This window comes from Manacus candei, unplaced genomic scaffold, assembly GCF_025592945.1.
Source record: "Manacus candei isolate 608988 ecotype Guabito, Panama unplaced genomic scaffold, ASM2559294v1 h1tg000128l, whole genome shotgun sequence".
Lineage (NCBI taxonomy): Eukaryota > Metazoa > Chordata > Aves > Passeriformes > Pipridae > Manacus > Manacus candei.
Genome location: NW_026138176.1, coordinates 343,387 through 368,461, shown reverse-complemented (window position 1 = coordinate 368,461; position 25,075 = coordinate 343,387). Strand labels below are relative to the sequence as shown.

The 25,075-nt window shown below is 54.9% G+C and overlaps 2 protein-coding genes across 2 annotated transcripts; one reads left to right on the top strand and one right to left on the bottom strand.

Moving 5' to 3' along the window:
- Positions 1-2,976: 2,976 nt before the first annotated feature.
- Positions 2,977-3,678, top strand: LOC127462499 (keratin, type I cytoskeletal 9-like). Its single transcript, XM_051771144.1, has one exon. The coding sequence runs from the start codon at positions 2,977-2,979 to the stop codon at positions 3,676-3,678; it is 702 nt and encodes a 233-aa protein (XP_051627104.1).
- A 20,002-nt stretch (positions 3,679-23,680) lies between these two features.
- LOC127462432 (uncharacterized) lies at positions 23,681-24,749 on the bottom strand. The gene has a single exon (XM_051771047.1). It carries the CDS (start codon positions 24,747-24,749, stop codon positions 23,799-23,801), a length of 951 nt encoding a protein of 316 aa, XP_051627007.1. The 3' UTR covers positions 23,681-23,798.
- Positions 24,750-25,075: the final 326 nt, after the last annotated feature.

The window sequence follows — 25,075 nt, the reverse complement described above, 5'->3', positions numbered from 1 at the left end:
CAGCTGTGTCTAAAAATGCAGATATTTAACAGACTCTCAGTTTTAAAGGGCGTTTTCCCAAAGTTTTTGCTGCTCTGGCATTGCTGGGAAATCGTGGAGGGCAAAGCCAAGCTCCACGTGCCCTTGGAAGCAGCTCATCTTTGGGATTTTGTTGGGTCAGAACATTCATTTACACCTGATGGGGGTAGTGGGCAATATTGAATTGACCCAGGTGAGGAGCATCTCCTGCTCCCAAGCTGTCCTGGAGACACCTTTTGGGATGGAAATAAACCTGCAGCACAGCAAAGGGGTAAATTTAAATGTATTCACAGCTCTGAGCCTTCACAGCCAACACAGTGATCCAGTTTATAGTTTCCTGACAGAAGGAATTACTGTCTTATAAATATTGTCTTATAAATATTATTGTCTTATAAATTGTCTCATAAATATTTATTTATAAGTAGATAAACATTCAAGGAGAGATCTTCACTCCAGCTTTGCTCCATTCTGAGTAAAAGCCCAGCTGTGAGTTGAGCTGTGACCTCCTCATCAAACAATCAGGATTTAATTGACACTTTCCCTCTGTGGTTTGGAAGAACACAGGCTCACATTTGAAGACCTGCATCTGCCAATGGTTGCTGTGACTGGCTGCAAGAACCTTCCCTGCCTAAGAGACAAAACCAAACTGGCACGAGAGGATCACAGAGTATCTGGGCTGGAAAAGACCTCCAAGACCACATTGCTGCTCACTGCTGAGCACTGACATGGAATTATTTCCCAAATTAAACACCAGTAACGACATCCCAATCAATATAAAGGAACACAAAGGCACAGAACTCACCAGGCTCACCGAGGACACCGAACTGGAGAGAGGAGCTGCTGTGGAACCTGGAGGGAACTCGGGGTTTTTATACCCTGCCAGGACCTGCCACACACTCGGGGACCCAGCACTTAACCAGGCACACGTTTTGCTGTATAAGCTCCTTCTAATTGTAATAATTGCTTTGATAGGTGGGAATGATTAGTAAATCAGCTCCATCATCCAAGGTGTGCAACACACCCTTTGTCTCACTTTAATCCTTAAATAGTTTTTGTATGAATTTTGGGACTGGGGCCATTCCCTGACCTCGTTTGACTCCCAGACTGAGCTCTGTTGGCTGGGGGGGGGGGGTAAAGGCACCAGGTTTTCCTTAAAAACACCAGTTGGGTTTGCTCAGGAGAAATATTTTCTCTCCTGTGGAAAAAATTGGAGTTCAGAATTGTGCAGGATTGGGAAAATGGCAAATTTCCTCTTTCTCTCTCTCTCCTTGGATGGGAAAGGTCATTTTTTTCCCTGTTTAACACCCACCCAAGGAACTCCCCACAGGAGGAGTGAGAGCAAGGAGTGATTTTATTATCATAATTCTCCTTTTGCCACCTTTCAGGAGAGCTGCAACATTCCAGCAGGACACACAGCTCTTGTCCTGGAGGCACCATCTGAGGAGAAACCCCAATAATTTTGGGTATGGAAAGGCTGCATGCAGAGTATGTAAAGGTGCTTTAATCTAAAACAAAATAAGAGAGTCTTAAGAGTGGCAAGGACTGTTTTTTTCAGGAAAACCACAGTGGTATTCCCGGATTTAGACCCCTTGTTTATTGGGAGGAAGAGACTCAGAAGCACCAACAGGAGGAGAGACCTCTGAGCAGAGTGTCCTCTGTCAGTAGCTGGGGGGGTTTTCCAGCCCCAGGGATCTTTTGATCACCCTGTGGTTCATTTTCCCCCCCTGTGTCTCATTTCCCCCCCTGTGATGTTGACCCTCGGTGTTCATGTAACACATCCCAGATCCCTGGTGTTCCCAGCCCCGCTCAGAAAGTGGAGCACGGGGGAGCTGCTGGGGCTGAGATCTTGCAACAGGACGTGGACAAGTCCTGTCAGGCACCAGTGACAGCTCTTGATTTGACAGCTTTGCTTGTCAGCAATTCCTCCCTGACTCCCCAATTAGTGTGAAACTCCCTGGTTTCCTACGGTGGGGTTGGGAAATCCCAGCTGACAGGAGGAACCCCAGGAACCAACCCTGCTCTTGGTTCTCCCATTCTGGTGGATGGCAGCACCTCATGGACCCCCCGAGGGTTCCCAAGCCGGGTTTGGGAGAGGGAAGGAGAAATTCAGTGTATTTATCAGATCAGTAAAACCCCCTCGTGCATCCCTGCCCATTCCAGCTCCAGCCCCAGCAGGGCCAGGGCCCCCATCAGCTGGGGGGGTCAGGGCAGGAGATCAAAGCTCAGATCAAAGCCAGGCTCGTAACGTGAGTGGGGACTCGTAATAATAAAGTCATCACGTCACTTAAAGAACAATTAGGCCAATTAAAGGAATAATGCACACGGCCAAACACGCTCGGGGAGCGCGTGGGCAGCTCTTGCACAAAGCGTGGCTGCCGGCTCAGGGGGTCTGAGCAGCTATAAAAGAGCTCTCAGGGCTCCCCAGGCCCATCAGAGACAACTCCTCCTCTGCACTGCTCCAGACCCGGTGAGTTGGACCCTCTTGGCTTTCTGTATGAACCAGGAGCAGATTAATTCCTGCCTTTAGCTGAGGAATCCTCCTGCAGGGCCTGTGATTGTCTCTTCCGTGCTTTAAAACTGAGAGTCTGTTAAATATCTGCATTTTTAGACACAGCTGATGAATTGTGGGACGGGGTTTCCTCAGGCACTTGGGTCAGTTCAATATTGTTCCTTTACCTCCACCATGTGTGTGCTGTGATCCAAAAGGATCCCGAGGATGAGCTGCTTCCAGAGGCACGTGGAGCTTGGCTTTGCCCTCCCCGATTCCCAGCACTGCTGGAGCAGCAGGAACTTTGGGCAAAGGCAGCAGAGGGACAAACCTGACCCTTTCCAAACCCTCCTTCCCCCTTTGTTTCCCTGCTGGAGAAGGACAGCAGAGCCGGGTTTGCTTTCCCCCCTGGCCTTTGGGGTGCTGAGCTGGTGCTTCCCGTCCCGCTGCAGGTTCCTCTGCACCCCAAGATGTCTTCAGGAGCTCTGCTGAGCAGCGGCTGCTCGTCCCCCTGCCAGGTGACCTGCCCAGAGCCCTACGTGGACGCCTGGAACGAGCCCTGTGTCACCTCCTGCGGGGACTCCCGGGCCGTGGTCTACCCCCCTCCCGTGGTCATCACCTTCCCAGGGCCCATCCTGAGCTCCTGCCCCCAGGAGAGCCTGGTGGGCACCGTGCTGCCCCAGCCCATCGGGGGCAACTTCGGGGGCTCCGGGGGCAACTTTGGGGGCTCCTACGGAGGAGGAAGTTCTGGGGGGGGAATTGGGGGCTCCTATGGAGGAGGAAGCTCCGTGGGGGGAATTGGGGGCTCCTATGGGGGCAGCTCCATAGGGGGAATTGGGGGCTCCTATGGGGGCAGCTCCATAGGGGGCACATATGGGGGCAGCTCCCTGGGGGGAATTGGTGGATCCTATGGAGGGGGCAGCTCCTCTGGGGGGGGCTTTGGGGGCTCCTATGGAGGGGGTAGGTCCTTCGGGGGCTCCTATGGAGGCAGGAGGTCCTTTGGGGGCTCCTATGGGGGCAGAAGGTCCTTTGGCTCCAGCTCCTCTGGCGGGGCCTTCGGGGGCTCCTGCGGCGGGGGCAGCTCCTACGGGGGGGGTTCCTATGGAGGGGGCAGCTGCTACGGGGGGGGCAGGAGGTTTGGGGGAGGAAACTGTGGCTCCTTTTACTTCTGAGGAGCCCCCCCTGTGCCCTGGCAGCAGCCCTGGGCTGTGCTGAGCTCCCGGGGCAGCTGCAGTGCCGGGGATGTGCCAGGGATGGACTTTGCTGGTCCCCGTGGGGCTGCAGCACCTCCCAGCTCCCTGGGACAGCTCCTGTGTGCTGTGGGACTGCATTCCCCACACCCCTCCCGTGCTTCCCCTCCACCCACCACCATTAAAGTTCTGTTGCATCGCTATTTTTTGCCCAATGTTTTCTTTTTCACCTTTTCACCCACAAACCTCGTTTTTCACTGGCTCAGTTGCCCCGAGCCAGCTGAAAACCTTCTGTCCCATGTCCTTGAGGGACCTCCAGGGCCCTTCAGGTGACAGCAGGAATTTGCAGCAGTGGAAAACGTTGCTCCCTGTGACACATTCCAGGATTCATGTGGCTGAACTGGAATTCCACCTCCCCACACTGTGGGATTTCACCTCCTCCTGGCATCCTCTGGGATTTTCCCTCCTCGCTGCAGAGCTTCGTGATGATTCCAAGCAAATTATCTAATTGTTTTCAAATTGAACCTGTTTCTTCAGCCCTATTAAGGTTTTGCTCGGAGCTGATGAGTTTATTGTCTGCCATCATTAATCACAGATTAAAATCCCTTAATTCCTTAAGCACTGGGAACTCAAGCCATTGCTTGGTTCTGTGTCATCTAATTTCCTTTCCACCTCCAGAGAAGCTGCCAATTAAAATCTTTGTTCCTGCCATTTTCACCTTGGTTTTAGAGAGAGAGAAAAATTAGATTTTCCAAGTCAGGAATCTGTCCCAGGGATACCTTTCCAAGGAACATCAAAGGGAGTAGAGCTGGGGTTTAAGACATCTCCAGCTTTCAGTAGGCTTGGAGACTCACCCATCAGTCTCTTTGTGCTTCTGCTCCCAGGAGCAGCTACAAAAACAACAACACAAGGTGTGATTCCTGCTCTTGTGTCACTCCCCCCTTAGGAAATCCTCTCCTGCACACCCTGGTGATGTGAAAGCACATTTTGCTGTGATATAACTGCAGCCCTTGGATGGGGCCACAGTCAAGAGCAATTTCTACACATCTCCAAGTGCCTGACACTGCAAGCTCGAGGGGACAAATCCAGTAAAGTTTCCTTGCTGGATTGTCTTCGGTTCCCATTCCCAATCCTAAAAGAAATGTTGATTTGCATTCTTTAGGCACTTCTGACAGTGTGTTGGAGTTGCCCAAACCTCAGACATCCTCAGGGAGCCACAATAACTCCAATAAAGTGACTCTAAATGAAAGATGGTGATAGAAGGGAGGGGGTCGGGCTCTGCTCCCAGGGAACAAGGGACAGGAGGAGGGGAAACGGCCTCAAGCTGTGCCAGGGGAGGGTCAGGTTGGCCATGAGGAGGAATTTCCCCCTGGAAAGGGTGTTCAGGCCTTGGCAGGGGCTGCCCAGGGAGGTGGGGGAGTGCCCAGCCCTGGAGGTGCCCAGGGCAGGACTGGCTGTGGTACAAAAACATCGAGTCACCACCTCCAGAAACCTCTGTGACCCACAGAGAACCACTGAACTCCTTTGTGGGCTTAAATCTGGAGTGTTTCCTCCAACCCTCCCTTTCACAGCTCCTTGATTGCTTCAGCAATCACCACAAAACCACATAATTGCTGCTCTCAGGCTGGAGGAAGGGCAGGGAGTCAGCGGGGAGGGTCAGGCCAGAACGGCCCCGCAGAGAAAGGGAAGCTCAACCAAAATGTGCTGATGCAGGAGGGTTTTATTGGGATACAGCGAGGAAGGAGGTGGCCCATGACACAGAGCAGGCACTCCTTGGAGCACAGCACTCCCTGCCCAAGCAGAGTCCAGCTCCCACCCTCTGTTCTTCTCCTGTCACGGCCGGATTGACAGACTCGGGGTCAGGCCTTTGGGGTCATCCTTTTGTCTCCAGTTGGCCCAGTCAGAGGGGAGAGGCAGTGCAGGAGGATCAGGGGAGCTGTCACCAACAACAGACAGAGGCAGAAAAGCAGCAGCAGAGAGGTGTGGGCCCAGTTTCCAGGGGGGCTGAGCAGGGGTGGCTCCCGTTGGGGTTTTTGCCGTCCCTGGGAGCCGATCCCGGGGCAGGGTCCGGGCTGTGCATCCTCATCTCCTGGTTCCTGGCCTGGGCTGGGGCGTTTTGGGTGCCTGGAAAGGAGCTCAGTTTCCCAGGCGGGAGCAGAGGCTGGTGTAGAACCTCCTGCTGTAACACCCCCCTGGCCTCGAGGAGCCCCCGGAGCTGCAGCAGCCAGAGGAGCCCCCCATGCCCGACATGCCCCCCGAGCCAGAGGAGCCCCCAGAGCCAGAGGAGCCCCCCATTCCTGACATGCCCCCCGAGCCATAGGAGCCCCCCGAGCCATAGGAGCCCCCCGAGCCATAGGAGCCATAGGAGCCTCCCATCCTGGGGGTCAGAGCCCCAGAGGGCTGCGGGAAGGACGACCCCACAAAAGCCTCCTGGGGGCAGCTGCTGACGACGGGGCCCGGGAAGGTGATGAGGACTGGAGGGGCATAAACCACGGCCCTGGAGTCCCCACAGGCTGTGACACAGGAGCCAAGGCTCCTGCCATAGGCACAGGGCTCGGGGCAGGTCACCTCACAGCCGGGCTGGCACCGGGAGCTGATGCTGCTCATGGTCCTCGGGGTCGGAGCTGGAGCTGGGGAAGGAAAGGTGGGAGTCAGGAAAGCACCAGGGGCAGGGGCTGCTGGGTGCCCATCACGGGGTCAGGGGGCAAATCAGACCCTTGTCCTTCACAGCCACAGAATCCCAGAATCCCTGAGGCTGGAAAAGCCCTCCTGGGTCACCGAGTCCCCCTGTGCCCCATCCCCACCTTGGCCCTGGACACCTCCAGGGCTGGGCACTCCCCCCCCTCCCTGGGCAGCCCCTGCCAAGGCCTGAACACCCTTTCCAGGGGGAAATTCCTCCTCATGGCCAACCTGACCCTCCCCTGGCACAGCTTGAGGCCGTTTCCCCTCCTCCTGTCCCTTGTTCCCTGGGAGCAGAGCCCGACACCCCCCCGGCTCCCCCCTCCAGTCAGGGAATTCCAGAGCCAGAAGGTCCCCCCTGAGCCTCCTTTTGTCCAGGATGAGCCCCCCCAGCTCCCTCAGGAGTTCTCCAGCCCCTTCCCCAGCTCCCTTCCCTTCCCTGGACACACCCCAGCCCCTCCGTGTCCTTTCTGAACCTCCTCCCTTAAATCCCCCTGTCCTGTGATACCTTTCCTTCCTCCCTTCCTGCCCCAGGACTCTCCTTTATCCAGCAGAGTTAAGCTTTATATTTGCCCCCCTCAAGTTTTGAAAGCCATAAGGAAGAAATGAAGGAACTCTTTTAAAATCCCCTTTAAATGCTAAGTTGGTTTCTGGCACCATCTCCAAGTCACTGCAGGGAGTCTCCTGGGAAAGGGGGGTTTCACTGCCACAGCTCAAGGCTAAAATCACAAAGTACAGACCCAGGAAAGAGTCCTCATTTCAACTAAACAGAAACAGGACAGATGGGAAGTAGCAGCTTAAATCCAACTTACCTCTGGTAGCAGGAGGAGAAGTCAGGAGAAGGCTTTAGGAGACTCCAGAGATGGTCCTACTTTTATACCCCTTTGCAGGCAGCTCCAGGGATGTGAAGCACCTCATAAATCTCCACCACTTACCAAATTGTGATTTATTTTTTTTTCTGTGTGACTCCTCTGATGCTCATAATTATTTTCATAGTTTCTAATTAGCAAATCAACCCTGGACATATACAGTGCCACTCTCATATCATAAATCTGAGGGTTTTACTGGGCTGAAACTTTACAGCCTGTGCAATATCCCTCTGGTGACCTCACTGGATTCACAGAGGGAACTGACCCCTGCTTCTTGTTTTGTGCTGATGATTTGCCAAGGGGGGGCCTGGAAAGATCAGCCTTCCAAATATGCTTTTGAGAGTGGCTTGAAATGATTTTGAGCAATATGAGATGATTTTGAGGTTCAACCTCCCTCCTGAAGAATTTCAGGGAGGGTTGTTTTCATGGAAAGGTTTGGAATGGGAGGGCTTTCCCACCTGGAATGGTTCTGTGATTCTGAGACCCACCTTGGAGCTCAAAGACCTGGTGACTCTTGGGTGGCTCCAGTGGCATCCTCATGACAAAGCTCTGAGCACAACCCCCCAAAATGAGCTTTGACACTTAATTGGGGGAAATGACTCCGAGGGCTCAGGGCTTGAATCCATGTCACGTGTCACCTCAACCCCCTGGCTCTGGGTTTTGCTCTGTCACCCCCTGGGATGGATTCAGGGAGGGTTACAAAGAACCCTGACCCCCTATCCTGGGTGGGGTCGGGCGATCCCCTGGGAGGGATTATCCCTAAATCCCAGGATTACACCCCAAAAATGTGACTGACACATCAGTGGCCTCCCTCCTTCGGGTCACTGGAGAGCAGCAAACACAGAGATCAGCTCCTGTGTCCTTTGGAAGCAGGATGATGCCAAAAGGATTGTTCTGGAGACAAAAGGAACCTGGGGGGTGTTGGATTCATGTCGCTCAGAGCGGGGCTGGAAGTGGAGCCCCAAAGATGGGCTGAGGTGGAAACAATCACAGGGTTTCAGAGAGGAGCTTTTTTCCTTGCAGGTGACATGAATTTGGCAAATAATGGATGAGCTCACATCCTCCTCATTGTCCAGGAAGCTGTATAAAAGGGGAGAGAACTGAGAGCTCTTCCATCCTTCCAGCCCCACTGATTCATTCCTCCAAGCCAGCAGGGTAAGTCTGACTTCACTGCACTTCTCTGGAGCTACAGGGTAGTTCAAACTCACTTCTTTTTTTATCTGGCAAAATTCCAGCCTCTGACTGGTCACCACACAGTGAGGTCACCCCCAAGCCTTCCCTTCTCACTGTGCTTTCTGTGTAGGGAAGAACTTCCACAGGTTTCAGTGGCTGAGCCTGGCAGGGATCGTTCCCAAGTGCCCATTTCAAGCTGAGAACGTTCTGGATAGTGGATAATTCTGGATAATGATGATAATTCTGTGCAGTGTGGGTTGCAGAGAGTGGGTGGTGAGTGCAGCCACACTCAGCTCTACCCAGCTGGGCTCCCCCAGGACCAGGAGGATCAGACTCAGTGATCCCGAGGCTGCTCCGGGGCTGTCCCTGGGAACTGGGACTGCAGGGAAGGTGATGCCTCCCAGTTCATCCAGGAGAGTTCCACCCCCACACGGGGCTTGCTCAAGAGGCCGGAGGATGAAAGGTGGAGTAATGGGAGAGAGAATTGCTGGGCCATCTCTGCCCCAGCCCCTCTGCTCTCTGAGCCAAGGCCAAAACTGCAGAGCCCTCAACACGGAGCAGCACCTCGGGCACTTCCTACAGACCTGGAGAGACAGGACAGGGGGAATGGGCTCAGACTGGCACAGGGGAGTGTTGGGTTGGATATTGGGAAGGAATTCTCCCCTGTGAGGGTGGGGAGGCCCTGGCACAGGTTGCCCAGGGAAGCTGTGGCTGCCCCATCTCTGGGAGTGTCCCAGGCCAGGTTGGAGCAGCCTGGGACAGTGGGAGGTGTCCCTGCCCATGGCAGGGGGTGGCACTGGATGATCTTTCAGGTCCCTTCCAACCCAGCCCATCCCATGATTCCAGGATTCCAGGCCCGGAGAACACACCTGGATGTGCTGCTTGGGCAGTTCTGGTGGGGACTGTGCACAAAGCCCTCCCTGACCCCCAGTTTTTGGGGAGCCCCAGGGCGGCCCTGCCGCTGTCACCCGAGGGATCCCACGGGGCTGCTCAACGAGCTCAGATCATTTACTGCATCAGTGGTCCAACTGAGCTGACAAACCACAGGGATTGAGGCAATCAGGAGAAGGAAATGGATGCTGTGCTTGGCAGGGCAGCACTTGCTCAGCCCCTGCAGCACCATGGAAGGGGCTCCGAAAGGAAAACAGTGATGCAGCTGCTGGGGGGAATTTGTCTGACTTCCCAGCACTTTGCAGAGTGCAAGGCTTGTGGGCTGAGTCTCAATTGCATCCCAATAACTCCTTCCCCTTTCTTTTGGCTTGGTTTCCCAACAACATTCGGATCCAGACTAACCCACTTATCTGCAATCAGATAAACTGTTTTATCATCAGGGCCAGATAAAGCAGGGCACGTCCTTGTCTTCTGATGGGACTCCTGCAGTTCCTTCAACCCCTGCTGAAGGTCAAAACCTCTGGGACATTCCAAGAGTGACTGGCAGTGACCCCCAGGACTGACCTCGCTCCAGAGGTGCTTTGGTTTTGAGTGGGAGCTGCACCAGACCATCTCCAGAGGCCCTTCCAACCCAGATTATTCCAGGATCCTGTTCTGTTTATTAGTATGGATACCATGGCATAGATCAAAAAGGGGGAAAAATACCTTATTGAAGAATTTCTGACAGATCATGGTCACCACACAGGGGAATCAATCCTTCTCTGGTGGTAACACTTAATTACTGCACAAGGATCCATGCACCAGGTTGGCTTCTTTCAGACTGGTTTGTGACTCTGAGACTGGGGTGAAATGAAAGCCAGAGGCCAGGGCTGTGATGCAACAGGGCTTTAATACCGACAAAAAGTGAAATAGAGTCTGGCAGGAGGAGGCAACGTGGACACAGAGAACGACATTCCCAGTCCTTGGTCCTTCGGGGGAGCTCGGTGCTCCCGGGACATTCTGGTCACCAGCTGGACACTTCCAGGGGCCAGTCCCGGGACTTGTTTGACTCTCTTCGGGTTCAGGAGGTACAAAACACAACACAAGGGACACAGGGGGGCACAGTGGGATCCAAAGCCTCGGGCAAAGCGCAGGGAGAGCCCAACAACCCCGGCTCCGAGCACGGCAGCTGGAGCAGGGGCTGCCTGGCTTGGCTGGGTCAGCTACTGGTCTACATCCTACTTTTCCTGTGGACATCCCTCTCTCTCAGAGGGTTAAAAGGGCCCAAAGCGAGACCTGTAGTACCCTCTGGAAAAATAGGGGTAAGAATTCCTACCCAGCCCCGAGAAATAGGAGTTCCTGTAAACGCTCGCCCAGCGGGAGAACCCCCCCCCACACGAGCCCTCCCCGCCATAGGAGCCCCCACCTCCACCACAGGAGCCTCCATAGCCTCCCCCTCCGGAGCCAATCCCTCCCCCTCCATAACCCCCCCCTCCAGAGCAAATCCCTCCCCCTCCATAACCCCCCCCTCCATAACCCCCCCCTCCAGAGCCTCCCCCTCCAGAGCCTCCCCCTCCAGAACTTATCCCTCCCCCTCCATAGCCTCCCCCTCCCCCTCCAGAACCTATTCCCCCCCCTCCAGAGCCAATCCCCCCCCCTCCATAGCCTCCCCCTCCCCCTCCATAGCCCCCCCCTCCGGAGCCTCCCCCCCCCTCAATCTCCGGGATGGCCGTTCCCACGACGCTCTCCTGGGGGCAGGAGCTGATGATGGGCCCCGGGAATGTCACCACCACGGGGGGGGCGTAGACGATGGCCCGGGAGTCCCCGCAGGAGGCCACGCAGGGCTCGTTGCAGCAGTGGACGTAGGGCTGGGGACACGACACCTCGCAGGGGGAGGCGCAGCGGGCGCTCACCAGCTGCCCGTAGGACATCCTGACACCCAGCAGGGCAGCCTGGGGGGCACAGGGGACACAGACCCCGTCAGGTCACAGCCAGGGGGGACACAGACCCTGTCAGGTCACAGCAGAGGGGACACAAACCCCAGAGGGGACACAGACCCGTCAGGTCACAGCCAGGGAGGACACAGACCCCGTCAGGTCACAGCCAGGGGGGACACAGACCCCGTCAGGTCACAGCTAGAGAGGACACAGACCCTGTCAGGTCACAGCAGAGGGGACACAAACCCTGTCAGGTCACAGCAGAGGGGTCAGAGAGGCAGAAAGAAGGAGCTGTGCCAAGGCCAGGGGGGTCAGGGAGGTGTGTTGGGGGGTCCTGGGCTGGACACTCTCAGGTATAAATGTCTGAGTCCTCCGAATCTGTGAGTCAGGGATTCAAAAACTGGAATGACAGAAAACAGCCCTCATTTCCAAGGCACAACCATCCTGCTCGGAAGCAGATCCATGCAGGGAGGGGGATTGCTGGGTAGAGGCTCCTGAGCCTGCTCCCACCCCTCTCTAGTGCTCCAAAAAGTCATGGAATGGGTTGGGTGGGAAGGGACCTGAAAGATCATCCAGTGCCACTCTCTGCTAAAGGCAGGGACACTTCCACCAGCCCAGGGATGCTCCAGCCTGGCCTTGGACACTCCCAGGGATGGGGCACCACAGCTTCCCTGGGCAACCTGTGCCAGGGCCTCCCCACCCTCCCAGGGGAGGATTTACTGGAAAGATTTGCCCTGTGGTCTGTTCCCAGCAGGAGTTCTGGGAAGAACATCCCTCTGTCCTTCCCTCACACCGTCCCCTTTGCTGTGCCTTTTCCCTGAGAGTCCATCCCGTGCTGATCCTGCTTTTGGGGTGACCCTTCTCCATTCACAGATGCTCCATCCCCAGAAACTCCTCCTATCAACACCTTTAAAACTCCCATTCCTTTCCCCCCCTCCCTCTGCCCAGTGATGCCTTTCTATTTTACACCCTGGTTGGTGAGTTCCAGCTTCCAAGCAGGACACTTTGAGAGGAGCAGCTCCCACCCTGCCCCGGGGTCTGTGGTGTCACCCGAGTGCTCCCCACAAACCCACGTGCCCCAGCAGGAGCTGATTCAGGCAAATCTCACTCACCCAGTCACCAAGAAGCCCAAAGTCAGCAGAGGCAGCTCCAGGGCCCTGAGTGACGGGCACTTTTATAGGCCTGACATGGAGAAGAGAAATTGGGAGCCACCTTTATGTAACCACCCCCTGCCCCTTGGGCAATGGGATGTTTTCCCCTGCCAGGACCTTCCCTTGTCGCAACTGTTTTGATCCCCAGCTTATGATGAGGAGATAACCCTCAATCCCACACAGGGGATGCTTCACCCAGCCCAGCCCGGGGCTGAAGGGCTCTCCACCATCAGCTGGGCTTTGGTTTGCTCTTCCAGACCCGGTGGGAGGGTGGGTTTTACCCCCCAACACTCTGTGAGTGTCCATGGCCTCTGTGTGTTCACTCCTGGGGGTTGGGGACAGCATTTAGGACCTGGAACTGTCCTTTGGGAGATGTCCTGGAACTGTCCTTTGGGAGATGTCCTGGAATTGTCCTTTGGGAGATGTTCTGGAATTGTCCTTTGGGAGATGTCCTGGAATTGTCCTTTGGGAGATGTTCTGGAATTGTCCTTTGGGCAGATGTTCTGGACCTGTCCTTTGGGAGATGTTCTGGAATTGTCCTTTGGGCAGATGTTCTGGAATTGTCCTTTGGGAGATGTTCTGGAATTGTCCTTAGGGCAGATGTTCTCCCACACAACTCTATCACATTCCATACAGAAAGTGAGAGACACCAAAGCACTTCCTGGGCAACAATTCCATTGGAAATTCAGCTGAAGAGAAGCTCCTGCCCAAGGTTTTACAGTTTGCCAGCAGTTCCTCATCTCAAAGACTCTCCTCCTTCAGGACAGACAGAAAAAAAAAACCTAAAACCCACGAAGAATATGAATTTTCCTTGGTGAATATGTTTGTTACTCATTCCCTTGAGAATAAACACCAAAAACATAATATTGACAAGAAATTGAATTTTCCTTTCTGAATATGTTTGTTGCTCATTCCCTTGAGAATAAACACCAAAAATGTAATATTGACAAGAAATTGAATTTTCCTTGGTGAATATGTTTGTTACTCATTCCCTTGAGAACAAACACCAAAAACATGCTGAGAAGAAATTGAATTTTCCTTGGTGAACACGTTTGTTAGAGGCCAACATGAGGAGAAGAACAATCACCTGTAGGACTGGAGGACCCAGAGGAAACATCACCTGAAGCACAGCCCACAGTCTCAGCTGGAATTCATTCACAAGGCCTGAAAAATGCAGATATTGTGATTTACATGATCACACTTACATTAAACAAAAAAAAAAGGCTTAGTTATGTTCTCGTGGCAAATTAATAAAGCTAAAGCAAAAAAAAAAAATAGAAGCAAAGGCCCAAACAAATTATTTTATTTACATTTCATGACTGTGAAATCCTTTTAATGACCAGAGGAATGTACCCAGCCAATGGATGTGACAGGAAGCTGCCCAGAACAATGTGACTCACCTAATTTGTGGGAATTAAAAGTAACTGCTAATTACAGTGATTGACAGCTGAGACAATTAGAGGAGTTACCAAACCAAATGTTTTAGAAAAGTCAGTAAGAACCTCCTTTCCTTGTCTTTGAGGGTTTTCCAACGTGCAGAAAAGTGGTTTTAAGGACAGTTTTTAACATATAAAATAAATCACAGTGGTCTGACCACCCCCCTGGGCTGGTGGAGTTTGAAGGGGACCCTGGACTTGCTTTTGCTGAATTTCGGGCCCTCTCAGCCCTGAAATCCTCTCAGAGACAGGAGATGCAAAATGCAAAACCGCTGGCGAAGGTCCAAGCCCTCCTTTCCCAACACATCAAAGAGCCCTCCCCAGATAAGAGCAGCAGATCCTCCCTCAGCAGGTGAGACACAAACCCAGAGCTCAGAACCCAGCAGGGTCTGGCCTTTTCCTGCAGGGAATTCACCCCTCCTTTCCCGGGACAGCCCCAAACTCCCCTCCCACCCAACCATCCCAGGGGCAAAATTCCTCATCTTGGGTTGTTGGTTTTTTTCCCTGGCACGAGGGTGACGTTGCTGTTGTTGTTGTTGTTGATGTTGTTGTTGTCAGCAGGTTGATTTTGGGGTTTTGGAGGTGCCACTCCTGCTCCTGCAGAGCTGCTTTGCATGCTGAGATTAAATCTGCCCGAGGAAGCTGCTGCTCCTGCTCCTTCCTGGGCCGCTCTGTAATTTGCTGTAATTGGGCTCCGGGCTCAGCCTGGCTGCAGGGGAATGCTCTGGGTTCTTACCACACGTTGGGGCAGAGAATTATCCTCAGCCTTCATTTTTCCACAGATTTTTATCGGAGCCGTTCCGGGCTCGGGAGAGAAAAACAAACAGCACTGGGGCTAAAATAAAAATAAATCGAAATTAAAGGATAAACGGGGTGAAATCTGGGAATTGTTGCCCAATGAAGGCTGCTCTGGATCCTGGACATCCACATGCTGGAGCAGGTTCCCAGTGTGGTCTGAGCTGTCTCCTGGAATCCTATTTCCAAAACCCCTCAGAATGGAGGGTCAATAAATATTATTGGGTGTTTTTTTCATTGCTAACTGCAAGAGTGAGGGTGAAATAAGGATCTAAGTCAGATCCCCATTTATTATCTGTATATTCAGTGTTTATGGCTCACACCAGAGTCCTGCACTTTAATATTCACTGGAAGTTGTGTTTTATATGAACTCGATTCCCTTTTTTCAACCCTGTAAAAAATAACCCCCTCAAACTCTTTTGCTCCTCTCCCTGCATTTGGAGCTGTCAGAGGTGACATTTATTCCCTTTTATACCCCAAAACTGCTGCTCCCCTGTGCTGTCCATCCCCCAGCAAAGCCAAACAAGCCCAGGCTGGATGTGGTGGTGGAACTTTGTGGTTGCCAGAGGAGAAAGGAGGATTTGGGGATGAGATTTAATTCCAGGTGTCCTTTGAGGGCACTGGGAGTTCAGAAACCCCACTGAGATCGTGTTCAGCCACCTCTGCAGGTTCCAGTTGCCTTTGGCACAAAGATCCACCTCTCCTGTTTATTTTTGTGTTTTCCACACTCCTCATTTCAGCCCCTTCCAGCCCGAATCCCCTGATCCCAAAGGGAACCCCAGCCAGTGACCTTCAGCTGCTCAGCTCCCATTTTCATACCTGGGTCTCAACTAAGAGCATTTAATGGATTTAATGGCCAAACACAGCCCTTGTTCCCGGGATTTCCTCTCCCCTGGGGAGAGCTCAGGGCACATTTTCCAGCTCCAGCTCAACAAAAGGTGGTGGTTAAACAATTCTCCTCCCAAAGAACTCCGAAACTGAGGAGCTGCTCCCCACCACTGAAGGAGGTTTGCTTGGAGCTCTGGGATAATGACAGTGCCACCATCCCACAGGGGCATCTTTCATCTGCCAAACACGGCACAGCTGATGCTCTTTAATCCCCCCAGTAAAACCTGGAAGGGATGTGGGATTGCAGCCCAGGGTGGGAGGCTGGGGGTCATTTAGCTCTGGATAAAAGCTGGAAAATGTGCCCCTCTCGGGCCCCCCCCAGCTCAGACATCACCCCAGTGTGTTCCCCAGGTCAGAGTCACCTCGAGCAGCAGGAAGGTTGGAGGGTTCTCAGAGCTCCTGGGCCACTGGAGCCCCAGGGCTGGGAAAGGGCTGAGGGAGCAGCTTTCTTAGGGAGGGCTCGTGAGCACTTTGGGGTTATTTGGAGTGAGTTATTTGGGTGAGGTTTGGGGTTATTTGGTGTTTCAGAAGTCCCACCCTGGCCAGCAATCCACCTGAACACCCCGTTGGTGCCCGTGGCATGTGCAGCTCCTGCAGAGTGGATTCCTGCTCCTGTGTCACCTCCTGGCTCCCAGAGGTGTGGTGCTCACATCCCATTTAATAATCCATTAATTCCCAAGATATTAATTAAATCTTCACTCGGCTTCATTACCCAATTAAACCTGTTAATCTCAGCAGGAAAAACTGGCAGCTGCCTCTGAGTCCCTTCGAGGCTGTTAAACTGAACCAGTGCTGAGCTGGTGGCACAGAACCCTGGGAATGGATTTACAGCTGGGCTTGGAGATAGAGACAGGGTTCTGTTCACAGCAGGGAGAGCAGGGCTCTGTTATCCAGAGGAAACACTGGGATTGTGGTGCCAGACTCTTTACAGCTGCAAATATTGGTTTAGCACTGACTTGTCCAGCTCAGGTGAAAAGCTCCTTGCCCCCAGAAAATCCATCAGGAACTGGAGCAGGAAAAGGGGGGGGGTGGTTTAAGCTGAAAGAGGGAAATTTAGGGTGGATATATGGAGGAAATTTTTCTCTGTGGTGGTGGAGAGGCCCAGGAATGGAATTCCAGGAGATGGATGCTGTGGCTGCCCCACCCCTGGAAGTGTCCAAGGCCAGCTTGGAGCATCCTGGGCTGGTGGGAGGTGTCCCTGCCCATGGCAGGTCCCTTCCAAGGATTTTTCAGGTCCCTTCCAAGCCAAACCATTCTGGGATTCTGTGATTCCAGCTTCCATCACACCTTGCCAAGGGATCCAAGCAGCTAAAGCAGCCCTGCCCCTCCTGCCCTCCTCCCAAATCCAGCTGCGTGTGCAATATTGGAATTGTAATGACAGGGTGTGAGGACTGAGACCAATAATAATTAGGTGTGTCCAAGCCTCAGATCCACCCTGCAGGATGGAGTGTCCTCGGGCAGGTGGGGTCACTTTTGGGCACCAGTTATCCCCTAATAAATGATAATTGTCTGTGCCAGGAGGGTGCAAAGGGAAAGCAGCTTTGCAGGCAGGTGTGGGCTGTTACACTGGCAAGGAAAGGAGGCATCTGGGTGATCTTTGGGGTGCCTCCCACCCCAAACCAGCATTCCCTGATAACCCCTGGAGCAGCAGCAGGAGGCAGGGGAATGACCCCCAGTAATAATAAGGGTGAATAAACACGGAAACCCTGGGAGAGAAGGAGGGAAATGTGTTTGTGGGAGCTGTTCCAGGGCAGGGGAGGGAGGGCAGAGCAGGGGCAGAGGCCCAGTTGGCAGGAGGCTGCAGATTATCTGATGCACTGCTGGGGTTCCAGGCTGGGAGTCGGAACATCTCAAGGTTTGGCTCAGGCAGAGAATGTTGAGGGTTCTTTGGAGGTGTGACGGGGCAATAAAAGCACTGAAAGGACTCAGATGACGTGTCTGTGCTTCAGGCAGTGGGACCAAGAGGGATCAGCTCCATCCAGGAGGGATCAGGCTCCAAGTTCTTGACTCCAAGTTCTCCAAAAAGCCTCAGAGGGGCTCTGGGGGGACGGAGGGTCCTGTGAGAGCTGCTTCCTTCTCAGGGAGAACCAAGGGGGCTCTTTCCAAACTGTCCTGTGAGGAGCAGCTGAGGGAGCTGGGGGGGCTCAGCCTGGAGAAAAGGAGGCTCAGGGGGGACCTTCTGGCTCTGGAATTCCCTGACAGGAGGAGGGAGCTGGGGGGGGGGGTCGGGCTCTGCTCCCAGGGAACAAGGGACAGGAGGAGGGGAAACGGCCCCAAGCTGTGCCAGGGGAGGGTCAGGTTGGACATGGGGAGGAATTTCCCCCTGGAAAGGGTGTTCAGGCCTTGGCAGGGGCTGCCCAGGGAGGTTTGGAGTGCCCACCCTGGAGGTGCCCAGGGCAGGACTGGCTGTGGCACTGAGTGCTCTGGGCTGGGGCCAAGGTGGGCACAGGGGGGACTGGATGATCCTGGAGGGCTTTTCCAACCCGAACAATCCTGGAATTCTGCAATCTCTCATTAAAAAAGGGATAATTTACAATCCACCTTCAGCAGGTGCAGATCCCTCCCTGAGCCCCTGTGGAGCTGGGAGCTGTTGAGCTCCTGGATCTGCTGGGCTGGTTGGGATGCAGGGAATGAACCAGGGCTGAGCCTTTTTGGGGTGCAGGACCCCGGGAGCTCCACCCTGCCCGTGCCCTCATTACCAGCCTTTTCACAACCTTTCTTTTTGCATGAGCCAACCCAGCCCCAAACCTGCTCTCTCTGCCCCTGCCTCCCATCTCATCAGGTATCTCCCATCTCCCAAGATACAGGAATTACCTCATCCCAGTGGCTCAGGAAAGTAGGGCACAGCTGATGAGGGAGAGATAAAGAGGCAGGTTTAGAGGAGTTCCCGTACTGTAAAGGGGAGGATTTGAATACAGAGAGGCACCAGGGATCTGAGGGATCATTTTAGGCAGAGCAGGTTCACAGGGAGCAGGGAAGGGCTGCCCAGCTCTGGGATGGGTGTCCAGGGGAGCTGCAGGAGCTCACAGGGCAGGGGAACCCCCAGACAAAAGTGGGGACAAAGCTGGAAGATTCCCAGGGAGCTTGGCAGGATTCCAGGCTGCTCAGCACGTTCTCAGGTGGGGTTTTACCACCACTGCCCAGCTTTCCACAAGCCCTTTTCCCCCTGGAGGGGCTGGGACAGCAAGCCCAGCTGGTTGCCCACAGAACGAGGTGCCCACCCCGGGGTTTGTGCCCATTTGCCCCCAAGAGTGAGGGCAAATTGTTGAAGAGCAGCTCCCAAACCTCCCCAGGGAATAGGATTTTATGCAGCTTTCCCATTTCGGATTTAGGGACAGGTTTGCCCCTTGATTTTATCTCATTTCTGTCAAACTGGGCTTTGGGCTGGCAAAGGCTGGCAGAGGTGCCCAGTCAGCTGCAGGAATGTTCTTGGGAGCAAAAGGACACTTAAAATGTGTGGGAACCTTTAGAGGGAAAGCTTGGAATTGGAAAGAAATTCAGAGGGGGGGGGAACTGGAGGCTTTTCCTGAACTGGATTAAATAATAGGGAAGATTTCTCAGGGTGTGATTCCTTCTCCTCTGCTTGTTCCTTTTCAGCTGACACATGAAAGCTCCAAACCAGCCAAAACTGAGCCTGAATTTCACCTGCAAATCAAGAGCAGGGGAGAAAGAAAACGAGAAAACCACCACGATGCTGCAGAATAATTTTAATGGGAGGGGGAAAGAACAAAAGTGCTAAAATAAATAACAGCACGAAGGACACAGTTCCAGGTGCAGATTTTGACACCTTCAGCATAAAATCATGGAATTTGGGCTGGAAAGGACCTTGAAGATCATCTAGAACATGGGAAGAGACACCTCCCACCAGCCCAGGTTGCTCCAAGCCCTGTCCAGCCCGGCCTTGGACACTTCCAGGGATGGGGCAGCCACAATTTTTTCTGGACAGCTTTTTATACCACGTAAACTTCTACATGCAAATGACAAATTGAACCAAAACCAGTTTTCCTTTTTGTTTGAATTGAGTATAAGGAGAGGATGAGCTTTTTTTTTCCCGCCGTGAAAGTGAAAGCCGGAAACAAAGGAAAAAGGAGAAGTGGTTTTCCTGCTGACTAATTCTCTGTAAACACCAGGACCAGTCCAGTCAGGCCTGTCAGTGGAAGGGTTTGTCACCTCTCAGGTGACCACCCCTGTGGGGCTCCTGACACAGCAGCTGCCTTTGTTTTGTGAGGAAAGACACGGAAAAAGAACCAGCTGGTGCCGAGAATCGGATTTCAGAGGTCGTGTCATCCCAGATCAGGATAAAGGGCACTTAATTCCTCTGACAACCTGCTTGATAATGGGTCTGAGGGGGAAAAAACCACCTTAAAACCTTCAGCTACAGCCTAATTTCCAGGAGCCAGAGGTGAATGTGCTTGGAAGGGGCCGCAGGAGCCTACGAGGTTTCACCGGGCGGCTCTTCCGAGGCCTCTCTGTCCTTCCCTGCCTCCAGATTTCCAGGTTCTGGCTCATCCTTCTCTGGGACGTGCTCCTCGCTGTCACCCTCGGCCCTCAGCGAGCTGCAGGGCTGGATCTGGGAGCCCCCAGGGCTGGCTGTGCTGCAGGGCTGGATCTGGGAGCCCCTGGAGCTGGCTGTGCTGCAGGGCTGGATCTGGGAGCCCCTGGAGCTGGCTCTGCTGCAGGGATGGATCCAGCGGGATGAGAACACGTAGGAGCAGCGCCGTGCCCGGCGAGGGCTGAGCTCCAGGAGGGACCTCTCGGGGCTGTGTTTTGGGCTGGGTCTCCCTGCCCGAGGCTCTGGCTGCAGGATCTCTGCTCTCAGGGCCGTCTCTGGGGTCGATCCTCCTCCCTGCAGGGCTGCAGAGCTGCCCAGCACGGCCTCCTGCGGGCAGGTGGTGACGATGGGCCCCGGGAAGGTGACCACGACGGGCGGGGGGTAGATGATGACCCTGGAGGTGGGACAGGACACCACGCAGGGCTCGCTGCAGCTGCTGGCCGAGGGCTGGGGGCACTGCACCCTGCAGGAGGGGAAACTCTGCCCCGGGCCACCTTCCCCTCCGAGGGACATCTGGGAGAAGCGGCGGCGAGGCTGCGGAGAGGACGGAGAGCACGGGGAGGTTCCACGCGGGATTCCCGACATTCCCAACCCACGCCCTGCCCCTCTGCCTGTTCCACCACCAGGAGCTACCCAAGGGGGAGGCACAAACCTATTTCATGAACTGCTGAAGGATTTGCTTTGAAACAGGACCCCTCTGGGTGTCACACAGCCCTTGGTTTACCCAGAGCCTCCTGTGGGGCTGTTCCTGCTCTGGGGCACCGGCACTGCTGGGCAGCAGGGATTTCATCTGGCTCAGTGCAGCATCCCATGGGACAGAATCCCAGAATCCCTGAGGGTGGGAAAGCCCTCCCAGCCCATGGAGCCCACCCTGTGCCCCTTCTCCCAAAAAAGGGGGGTCACTGATACATTTTTAAGGCTTTGCGTGGCCCAAACACACAACTAAAGGATGAAGCTCATCAGCAGCTTTTGAAAGCACAGAACTGCTCCTGGCAAAGTGTTTTTCCCCAGTAGAATTAATTATAAGGTGTGAGGTGAGAGGGACTTACCAACTGTCCAGGAAGGAATCCGGGGAAATGGCCAGAGGAGCCCTGGACCCTTGGAGCTTTATAGGCTTTCCTGAACTTCCAGGAAGATGAGCCAAGCTTTATACACGAGGTCCTAATTGCTTTCCAAACAAATCTTCCCACATGTGTAATGCTCCTAATGACTGTAATTATTTGAACGTTGTTTACCTGCATTATTCAGTTTTCTGTGGGAAATCCTGTTACCTGCTCTGGGCTTCCCTCTGGATTATGTTTTTACAGCCAGAATTAGTTGCAGACGTTGATTTTACCTCCTCTGTGTGAGCTTGGCATCGTGCAATGAATCCCAGAGTGGTTTGGGTTGGAAGGGACCTTCAATACCATCCAATTCCAACCCCCTGCCGTGGGCAGGGACACTTCAACCAGAGCAGGTTGCTCTGAGCTCCCTCCAACCCTGTCCTGGGCTCAAACAAGAGACATCAAAGGGCTGAAAGTTCATTAAGGGAGGCTTGAAGGGGGAAAGTTTTTAACCAGGTGGCTGCTGATGTGCAGCAGGGGCTGAATGTTGTGGAGCTTCGTGGATTTCCCAAGGATTCAGGTGGATTCTCAGAGCTGGGAGTCCCAGAATCACGGAAGGGGTCAGGTTGGAAGTGTCACAACTTGTTTAACTCTCACTTTTGAGCCCATTTTGGGGCAATTGCTTCGAATGCAGAAAGAAATGTGTTGTTTAATGAAGAGGAAAAACACCTCGAGTTGTCTGGGCTCGAAAACAACATCCTGTTTATGGAAACAGCCAAGGCACTTCCACACCAAAAAGTGCATATTCCAAAGCTGCTCCAACCCCCGGGGGGGTTGTCTTGGATAATGTGCTATTTATATTACAGCCATAAAACACTTTGCCTTCATAAACTGCTCATGAATATTTTGGGCATGTTTTGACATTCCTCGTTGTGTGGGAACCTCGTGGTTGGGGCGTCACAAAAAGCAAGGCCGAGTTCTCTCAGTCCTCCAAAAAACCCCAAACTCCCAGTTCTCAGCAGGGGTTTCCCCCCCTCAAACCCCATCACTGCAGATCGATGGCAGCTGGGATGACAACTGTATTTCACGGCCCTTGACAGTTCTGTGTGGCCAAGGGATCTCTTGAACCAATTCCTCGTTGGAGCTTCTTCCTTAGAAACGACAGGAAAACTCGGCAGTTCAGCCCTTGTAGGAGGAAAAGGCAGAAAAGCCGCCCTTTGATTTCCAGCAGCGCAAAACCCCCTCTGGAAGCTGCGGCTGGGGATGGAGGCGGATTCCCGGCTGGATTCCCGGCTGGATTCCCGGCTGGATTCCCGGGCGGATTCCCGGGTGGAATCTCCGCTCCTGCAGTTCCCGCCCGTGGCCACGAGGCGGCGACACCGGCCCGGGAGATTTCGGGAACTGGGACATTCCCGGGACATTCCCGGGGGAAAATCCCGCCTGGAAACCGCCCGGGAGCGGGAAAACGGGGAGAGGGGCAGCGGGAGGGCCGTCCCCGTGCAGAGCCCCCGGGATTCTCGGGGGGCCCGGTTTGGTGCCGTCCTGTCGGCACAACCATCAGGAGCGAAACCGCAGCGAGGGGAGCCCGGAGTGTCCCGGACAAACCCCTTCCTGGGATCCTCGGGGCTTCTCTGCTCCGGGCTGGGGGAACTGGGATTGCTCGGCCCGGAGAAGAGAGGCCCAGAATGGCTGGGGTTGGAAGGGACCTCAAAGACCATTTTGTTCCATTCAGGGACACCTCCCACTGTCCCAGGATGCTCCAACCTTGGACACTCCCAGGGATGGGGCAGCCACAGCTTCTCTGGGCAACCTGTGCCAGGGCCTCCCCACCTCACAGGGGAGAATTTCTGCCATTTATTTGACCTGAATTTCTCTTCTTTCACCTTGAGCCCAGTTGCCAAAGTTAAAGTGAATACTCTTTCTATGGGGAGCAAGACTTCCTAATCCTGGAGACTTCTGGCTGCACCAGTCTCTGTTTTTAGAGGCAAATCTTTCACTTTATTAGAAAAAAATCTACAAATCCTGCTTGGTCTGTTTTTGGCACTACAGAGGAAGCAGAGGAGATGGGATGGGACTGAGCTAAGCCTGGAGAGATGTCACAGTCCTTTCTGAGGGCCGATAATGAGCTCCTTGCTTTATCCAGACCTCCCAAACATCTCCCTGCACTGCTGCAGGAGCTGCTCCCACTGGTAGGAAATCCGTGGTGGTAAATCAAGTGTGATCCCTGCCCTTATCTTAGGAGCAGTAGGACAACAGGGAATAGGTTGTTTCCAGGAATAGGTGCTAGAAAGAGTTTTCAAAGGTGGAAAATAAACCAGGCAGAGAGCAGGAATCCAGCTGCAACCCGAGTTTAATGTGATGATGGTACAAAGTGCAAACCGAATCGATCCAATGAAGGAAGAACCTCTCAGGGTGCAGACGCTGCCCCACAGCTGTGCTGGTTTGAGGTTCAAAGCCTGAGCACCTGCCCAGAGCTGCCAAACTTCTCCCCAACACCTTCTCCGGGGCAGGGACAACCGAATTGTGGTCCGAAAGGAAGGGAAGACACCGAACGAGCTCGACACGGGTACGACCAGGGGGGAAACGCGGCCGAGGCTCCTGCGGGGCTCGGGAACGGGAGCGGGGGAGGCAGGGGAGGAACCTCAGCCCTCAGCCACACGTCTCGCTGGGTTCACAGCTGCTTCCCGAGGGGTCCCGCAGCCTCCGCCTTCACCAGATCCACTTGGAAGCGCAGCGGCTCTTTTTGGGGTGGCTGGAGCGCTTGGCCCCCGCGGGGTGGTGGTGCCCGGGGCGATGGGGGGCCCGCGGGTACAGGCAGCGGCTCTTGCTCAGGTGCTGCGCGGAGCCCTTGGCCTTCGCTCCCTCTTGTGGCAGCGAGCTTTTGGCGGCCGATTTCTGCGCCGGACACTCCTTGAGCCCCTTGCCGGGGGGACACTTGGTCGCCCGCGGCTCGGGGGGGCCCTTGGCGAGGCGCTGCTCGGCCGAGGGGGTGGGCGCGCACTCCTGGGTGGGGTAGCCCTTGGTGCACTTGTGCTGGGGGAAGCCGCCCGCGTACTCCTGCGGGCAGGAGTGGGCGATGCAGGGCTGCGGGGGGCACTCGGTGACCCCCCCCAGGGGCAGGGAGTAGCCGCCGGGGAGCCCGGGCGGCCGCAGGTCGGGGCCGAACCAGCGCGAGGAGCTCTTGGCCAGCCGGGGGGACCTTCCCCCGGCCCGGCACGACGCCGAGTACCTGATGGCACACGGGGGGAACCGCAGCTTGCCCGGCTCCGGGCACCGGGTGGCACACGGGGGCAGGCTCTTGGCCACCCGTTTCTTGTCGGGCCCGGCGGCCTCGCAGGGCTGGCAGCTCTGCCCGGGGCCGAACCTGACGCCGGGCAGCAGCCGGGTGGTCTCGCAGGGCTCGCGGTACAGCAGCAGGCACTTCTGCACGTAGGGCTGGCACGGCAGCAGGGAGGGCTGGCTCACGGCGGGCGGGGGGCACACGTAGGTGAGGGGCTGGGGGTAGCTCTGCCAGCGGGGCGCCGGGCCCTTGATGATGCTCAGGGGGTGGCAGGTGCCACCGCAGCCGTCGGCCCGCGCCGGGCACGGCTGGACGGTGTCGGTGCCGTAGGCGGGGCCCGGCAGGTACAGGGGTTTGTACCGCTCCCCGTAGCAGTGCATCGTGCCGGGGGGCACCTCAGACCTGCAAGACACGGCACAAACACCCGCGGCTCGTGGAGGAGGCACCGAGGGGGTTTTGGGGGGTGCGGGGTCAGAGATTCACCCCCGGGGCGCCTCCCGGGGCAGAACCCACACCCCGGAGGTCGGAGAGTCAGGAGCAGGATGGGAATAGTCAGGACAGGAGGGTCTCTTCTGGCTCATGACCCCACACCCCGAAGGTCAGAGACTCAGGAGCAGGATGGGATCAGCCAGGACAGGAGGTTCTGTTCTGGCTCATGACCCCACACCCCAAAGGTCGGGGACTCAGGAGCAGGATGGGATCAGCC